This window comes from Phyllopteryx taeniolatus, unplaced genomic scaffold (assembly GCF_024500385.1).
Source record: "Phyllopteryx taeniolatus isolate TA_2022b unplaced genomic scaffold, UOR_Ptae_1.2 contig_25, whole genome shotgun sequence".
In the NCBI taxonomy this organism is placed as follows: Eukaryota; Metazoa; Chordata; class Actinopteri; order Syngnathiformes; family Syngnathidae; genus Phyllopteryx; species Phyllopteryx taeniolatus.
This window is the reverse complement of record NW_026903173.1, coordinates 7,501-15,000: the sequence shown is the minus strand read 5'-3', so window position 1 is coordinate 15,000 and position 7,500 is coordinate 7,501. Positions and strand designations below refer to the sequence as shown.

At 40.0% G+C, this 7,500-nt stretch overlaps 1 protein-coding gene across 1 annotated transcript in view; it reads left to right on the top strand.

Annotated features, from left to right (window-relative positions):
* LOC133473433 (tetratricopeptide repeat protein 27-like) overlaps nt 1-7,500 on the top strand; it is a 10,818-nt gene that overhangs the window by 563 nt on the left and 2,755 nt on the right. The window contains exons 2-3 of the mRNA XM_061765088.1: nt 967-1,194; nt 1,363-1,461. Coding sequence (XP_061621072.1) covers nt 1,102-1,194; nt 1,363-1,461 — 192 coding nt within the window. The 5' untranslated portion in view covers nt 967-1,101. The remainder of the gene's footprint in view (nt 1-966; nt 1,195-1,362; nt 1,462-7,500) is intronic.

Sequence of the window (7,500 nt, the reverse complement as noted above, 5' to 3'; positions counted from 1 at the left end):
AAAATGCAAATCAAAAGACAAATGTGTAAATTATGGCTTCAGTCTGATTAGATGTTACACACTAGTTTACTCAACTAATACAGGTGAGGGCAAGCAGGAGAGGGATGTTCAAATAAAGCAGAATAGTGATTCATAGGAAATGACATTCAAATTCAAGCTTCGAAAATGAAATGCAGACGTACTGCTTAGAAAACCACTGAAAGCTAGAAAAACAGACTGCCTCCACAAAGCAGCCAATTGTTGCGGCTGTTCATTTACATGACATTTTCACTTTCTTTGAAATGTGTCCATACTTAAAGGGGGAGTTTGCAGTGTTAAAACTGCTAGCAAGAGTTGAACGTAGCCTCACTTAACTAATTCCTCCCCCGTTGAAAAATGGTGTGCATGGTTTTCCTTAAAGCGCAATTGCCTGCTACTAGCTTGGTATGCATATAGCAAACAGATCTTTCAAGAACCTGAGACCTTTCAAAATCTAGTATACACACTAGCAGTTTTATAATTGGACCAAAGGTTCTCCAGTAAAAAGTGTAATTGCTAGTCTCTATATACATGCAGTATGTACTGTAATATGGTATTTTTACCTGCTGAGATGTCACAAAAAGATCCCAAAATGTATATTAAAAAGTGCTTGCCTGTGATCTGTCTGTGCAACACACCCACACAAGCTGTGAGTCAAGCCATAGACCGCACTTCTGAGACTCATGTACTCATTAATCATTTGAACACTAATTTATGTCACTGATCCTGCACCGTTCATACTTGATCTGAACCACACTATTTGCAAGTGCACTGTGACTACCTCTTTAGGCGAGCTCAGTCTCCTTGCTTGATGCGCACCAGGGTTTAGTTGATGGCATGACAAATGAATTGCACTTTCAGAACAATTGCACCAGAGTTGGTTTTAACCAAAACAAAACTGACAAGTGTGATCACAGCCTTACAGTATCGTCTTTTCTATACACTCAGGCTGAAGAGATTGTTCGTAGGGAGTTGGAGAAGAAGGAGACTCCGAGTCTGTACTGCCTACTCGGGGACATCTTAAGAGATCATCAGTATTATAACCGGGCTTGGGAGCTATCAGGCCATCGCAGTGCCAGAGCCATGCGCTCCAAAGCCCTGCTACATCTGCATAACAAGGAGTTCCAGCAGTGTGTTGACTGCTTTGAACAGTCACTTAAAATCAACGTTCTGCAGGTACAAGTTATTCTGTACAATATATTGCTGGTATGTTTTGGTTCACTTGGAATGTCACCATAAAGTTGTTGACGTAGAACATTTACTGTGCCAGTGAATGTAACCATAAATGTAAGCACTAAATACAAATGTGACTGAATGCATATGTGCCTGCGTGTGTGTGTGTAGCTTGGTGTGTGGTTTTCCCTCGGTTGTGCCTACTTGGCCTTGGAGGGCTACGAGGGAGCGGCCAAGGCTTTCCAAAGATGTGTGGGACTGGAGCCAGATGTGAGTACCAAGATAAACATACTGATGAAACATTACAGCAGTAGTCCAAAAAAAAATAAAAATGACAAACTCATAAATCTCTGGCTCTATAGCACATTTCTTTTCAATCCCTCATATATTTCTCTCACTCACATACACACACTGGCTCTCATGTCTAGACTTTAGAAAAATAATGTGATCCCATTTGAATAACACCTATAAATATTTTTGAGTGCTACATTGTACCAATATAAGAATTCACAAGAGTTCTAAATTATAACTTGCCAACAAAACCCATTGCTTCTTTTTCCTGTTGAATGTCAAATGCCTTTGGTAGCAGCTATTCACTTCTTATTTACATACAATGTAATGAAGACTTACCAGTACGCTAGTATTGGAAATAACATATACAATAATCGGTATTCATCAAACAACATATGCTGGACTGGCATTTACAAATCATCATTTAGCATGTTTCTCTTTCTGACTCTAAAGCCAACTTTGACTCATTGAGATTACTTTTATCAATATTGTTTAAAGAAAGTGAATTCATAGATGTTTTTCTTAATACATATTATATGTTTGAAGATACACTGGGAGGAAAAAGTATATGAACCCTTTGGAATTTCTTAAATTTCTCCATAAATTTATCATCAAATGTAGGCTGATCACCAAACTCACAAGAACAAACAGAGTTTGCTAAAACAAATACCACACAAACAATAGTTTTCATATTTTTATTGAAAATAACGTAAACATTCAGAGGGCAGGGAGGAAAATGTAATTTAACCCTTTAAATTTAATAATTGACTAGGGCTGAATAATTTGTCAAAATAATCTAATTGTGATTTTTCTATTTATTTATTTATTACCAATATTGCAATTGCGATTTAGCATGCAATTTTTGGGGGGAAGTTTATCTTAGCATTATTCATTAAACACAAGAAATAAATCATTCTATAGTATGACCAACATGACATTGGATACAATCATTCGATCAGGTCTTAATGTTATGATGACTTAATATGAATAACGTATTTATTTTAATATTAATATTCTACTGTGACCTTCAGTCACAGTAGAATATTAACTGATTTAACTTCAAGCCTTGTAAACATTGTGATGTTCTTGACAGTAGCACTGCTGTCTGTGTCAGCCAAGGATGAAAAGTGGAGTGTGACACAAATGGTGCTTTTCATCACCAAAATGTGAGAATTAAAGCAGTCCAAATGGTAAACTATATACAATTTTGATTAATGTTCTTATCAATTACAAAAGCGTTGAGATAATTCACTTGTTAGATAATAGCCCTCAAGAAGGACTTAAAGGACTTTACCTAGCTCAGGATATCATTTTCTCAAATTCATACTTTTTAGTTGATAAACATAGAGCAATATTCAAAATCTTGCTGGTAAATATTATTGACTGGACAGAAGGATCATATCACGACAGTTATGTACAGTAACTAGTAACTTAAACTGTCAGATAATTGTAACAGATTTCAAAAGCAGCACAAAGTACCCAAAATGACAGCTTTTGTCAAAATTTAACTACAGTACAATACTTGAGTCCCGTGACTGAATTTGCCTCGAGCCCCCAAATGACTTGCTACCCCACTGTGCCCAGCCAGCGACAGCCAGCCCACAAAACCAAACTGTGACAGCTTGGCGGTGGATCACTTGGCTTGTGCGTTGAACGAGAAGGCAGCTAGCAAGCTGCGGAATGGATGCAGGATCATTCAAACTACCTCACGGTTATATGCTTCAATTCGGTGCTGAGCGGGGGCCTAGCTGCTGCAGGCTGCAGATAGACAGGCTCCCCCAGCCTGCGGTCTTCTCTTTACTGAATGATTGCGACAAGGTCGTGGCTGCTTGGCTACCCTGTGAGCCTGTCTCACTCCCCGCTCGGAGGATAAACTCAACTGAACTACCACTAAGTAGCGGCAAGAGGGAACTCAAAGATAACCATACAGTTACAACCCCAATTCCAATGAAGTTGGGCCGTTGCGTTAAACAAAAATAAAAACAGAATACAGTGATTTGCAAATCATGTTCAACCTATATTTAATTGAATACACTACAAAGACAAGATATTTAATGTTCAAACTGATTTTTAGCAAATAATCATTAACTTAGAATATTATGGCTGCAACACGTTCCAAAAAAAGCTGGGACAGGGTCATGTTTACCACTGTGTTACATCACCTTTTCTTGTAACAACATTCATTAAACATTTGGGAACTGAGGACACTAATTGTTGAAGCTTTGTAGGTGGAATTCTGTCCCATTCTTGCGTGATGTACAGCTTCAGCTGTTCAACAGTCCGGGATCTCCATTATCTTATTTTACGTTTCATAATGCGCCACACATTTTCAATGGTCTGGACTGCAGGCAGGCCAGTCTTTTACTATGAAGCCACGCTGTTGTAACATGTGGAGAATGTGGTTTAGCATTGTCTTGCTGAAATAAGCAGGGGCGTCCATGAAAAAGACGTCGTTTGGATGGCAGCATATGTTTGTCCAAAACCTGTATGTACCTTTTAGCATTATTGGTGCACTAACACAACCCCATACCATCACAGATGCTGGCTTTTGAACTTTGGGTCCATAACAGTGGACAGTCCATGATTCTTTTCTTCTTTGGCCCGGAGGACACGACGTGCACAATTTCCCAAAACAATTTGAAATGTGGACTCGTCGGACCACAGAACATCAGAACAACTTTGCATCAGTCCATCTTAGAGGAGCTCGGGCCCAGAGAAGCCGGCGGCGTTTCTGGGTGTTGTTGATATATGGCTTTTGCTTTGCATAGTAGAGTTTCAAGTTGCACTTACGGATGTAACGCCAATCTGTATTTACTAACATTGGTTTTCTGAAGTGTTCCTGAGCCCATGTAGTGATATCCTTTACATATTGATGTCGGTTTTTGATGCAGCGCCCAATCATGGCACTCACCTGTTCCCAATTAGCCTATTCACCTGTGGGATGTTCCAAACAGGTATTTGATGAGCATTCCTCAACTTTCTCAGTCTTTTTTGCCACCTGTCCCAGCTTTTTTGGAACGTGTTGCAGCCATAAAATTCTAAGTTAATGATTATTTGCTAAAAACAATAAAGTTTATCAGTTTGAACATTAAATATCTTGTCTTTGTAGTGTATTCAATTAAATATAGGGTGAACGTGATTTACAAATCATTGTATTCTGTTTTTATTTATGTCACAATGTCATTGGAATTGGGATATATCACGTCAGTTTTTATTTTTTAAGGCATAGATCATTCATTGGAATTGTTGGTTGTACAAACCATATGGTACACGTTTTCTCTATCTGCCGCGCTCGCTCGCATGTCACGTGTTTTTTTTTAAACTAATAACATTCCATTACGTTGCAATGTTGGTTTGAATTCGATTGATCGTTCAGCCCTATGGTTCAACCTCTTTTGGCAGCAATAACTTCAACCAAATGGTTCCTTGTAGGTGCAGATCAGATGTGCACAATGATCGGAATTTTGGACCATTCCTCTTGATAAAACTTTTGCAATTCAGGTTTCCTGGGATGTCCGGTGTGAATAGCTCTTGACGTCATGCCACAGCATCTCAATCGGTCAAAAGTCAGGACTTTGATTGGGCTACTCCAGAACACATATTTTGTTCTTGTGAAGCTAATCTGTTGTTGATTTGCTTCTGATTTTTTTTTTTTTTTTATCATTGTCCTGTTACAACACCCACCTTATTTTGAGTTTATACTGTTGGACAGATGGCCTCAAGGTCTTGCAAAATATCTTGATAAACTTGTGAATTCATGTTTCCATTGATGATAGTAAGCTGCCTAGTAGGCATGGAATGTTTCACAAAATCCACGATTTGGTTCGTATCTCAGTTTTGTGGTGACAATCTTCTGTTCAGTTCGGGATACATTGACTCATAAGACAATTAATTAATGTATGTCTTGTATATTTTGTATTATAATTATTTTTATTAATCAGAAATATCTTTGTTCATGTATCTATGCCAGCGGAACTTAGTGACAGGCAGAACAATTAAATGCTCTTCCATTGGATGGCAAAAGCTACAATAAAGATGTGTATCCACCTGTTGCTATTCAAACTGTATAAAAGAATGTTGGCTTCCTACAAATATATCCGCTTTGTGTTCAACTAAACAAGCCCAGATTTCACTGAGTAAAGTACATTTGTGACTAAACTAGACAAGATTTCATTATTCATTCAGTCTATGGTATTTTTGTTTGGTGGTTAAGCATGTAGCTATCCAGCGCAATTGCAAGTTACTTTGTAATACTTGGCCCATTTTACCATTCCAGCATGCAGTTAGCCAGAAAGCGCAAAATGCATCTTCCCTGAAGTGTTGTTTTGTGTTATTCTGGGTAAAGTGTCTCTGTTATGTGGACCCACACACGACACATGGAGCGAATTAGATGCCCCCCAGCCGGTCCCCAGCAGCATGTTATTCAGCCTCTGGTTCACTCTCCAGACTTTTGACCATATCCTGTACAAACGTGTTTGAGTGACAGCTGAAATTTTGCGTGCATGTTTTTAGGGTATTTTGCCGACACGTCCAGAGCGTCTGACAGCTGTGTCTCTATTTTTTTATATTATTTTATTATTATTATTTTGGAACCTCATTTCATATACTTGGTTATTTATTATTATTTTATATACATTCAAATTTGGCAGGATTAACAACACTTCTCTGTGGCGTGTCAATTTTATAAGACATTTTTATGTTCACTTTACAGGGACATTAAATGACAACTTACTTCTAGTTAAAACATTTGCATTAAGCAAGATGGAATTCACAGGTACCAGTTAATTAATGGAATTGGCCATAGTGTCCCAATACTTTTGGAGTGAAGTGTACATCACATTCTGGTATGACACAAGTGTATGTGTCGGAATCAGTTTGAAGTTATCCGTTCCTGGCAACGTGTGCTTTTCTTGTGGATGAACAACAAACACATCTTTTCCAACTGTGAGAAAAAAAACTGTGCTTCAGCATTGTATGTAGAACTTCCACTTTATCCTCCTACTTTATCCGTTCCTGCTATTTTTTGTGCGTCTCAGACGCAGGACGCACATCAAATGAGATCCCTGCAATTACACACTACTACAAACAACAAGCACATCCAAATCTGAGCCCATGGTCCTCAGTCGGAAAAAGGGTGGGGTGCCCTCTCCAGGTTGGGGATGAGAGCCTGCCCAAAGTGGAGGAGTTCAAGTATCTTGGGGTCTTGTTCACGAGTGAGGGAAGAATGGAACGGGAGATCGACAGGCGGATCGGTGTAGCGTCTGCAGTGATGCGGACTTTGTATTGGTCTGTTGTGGTAAAGGAGCTAAGCCTCAATTTACCGGTCAATCTACGTTCCTACCATCACCTATGGTCACGAGCTGTGGGTCGTGACCGAAACAACAAGATCCTGGATACAAGCGGCCGAATAGAGTTTCCTTCCCAGGGTGTCAGGGCTCTCCCTTAGAGATAGGGTGAGAAGCTCGGTCATCCGGGAGGATATCAGAGTAGAGCCGCTGCTCCTCCGCATTGAGAGGAGCCAGATGAGGTGGCTGGGGCATCTGATTCGGATGCCTCCTGGACGCCTCCCAGGTGAAGTATTCTGGGCACGTCCCACCGGGAGGAGACCCTGGGGACGACTCAGGACACGCTGGAGAGACTACGTCTTTCGGCTGGCCTGGGAATGCCTCGGGATCCCCCCGGAAGAGCTGGATGAAGTGGCTGGGGAGAGGGAACTTTGGGCGTCCCTGCTAAAGCTACTACTACGACCCGACCCGACCTCGGATAAGCGGTAGAAAATGGATGGATGGATGGATGGATGGTACAGATTTGGACTCAACCGACCACTCACGATAAAGCTTATTTATTATGTAATCGTGTCAGTGACAGGATAAAAATGGCTTATGCACATCAGGTCACGGACGGAGTTTTTTTTTTTTTTTTTTTTTTACCAGCAGTGGAAAAGTTGGGGGGGTGTAAAAAAACAAAACAAAACTCCATGGCAGGTAACAAGCAACACAACTCTTAATCATTTGCACA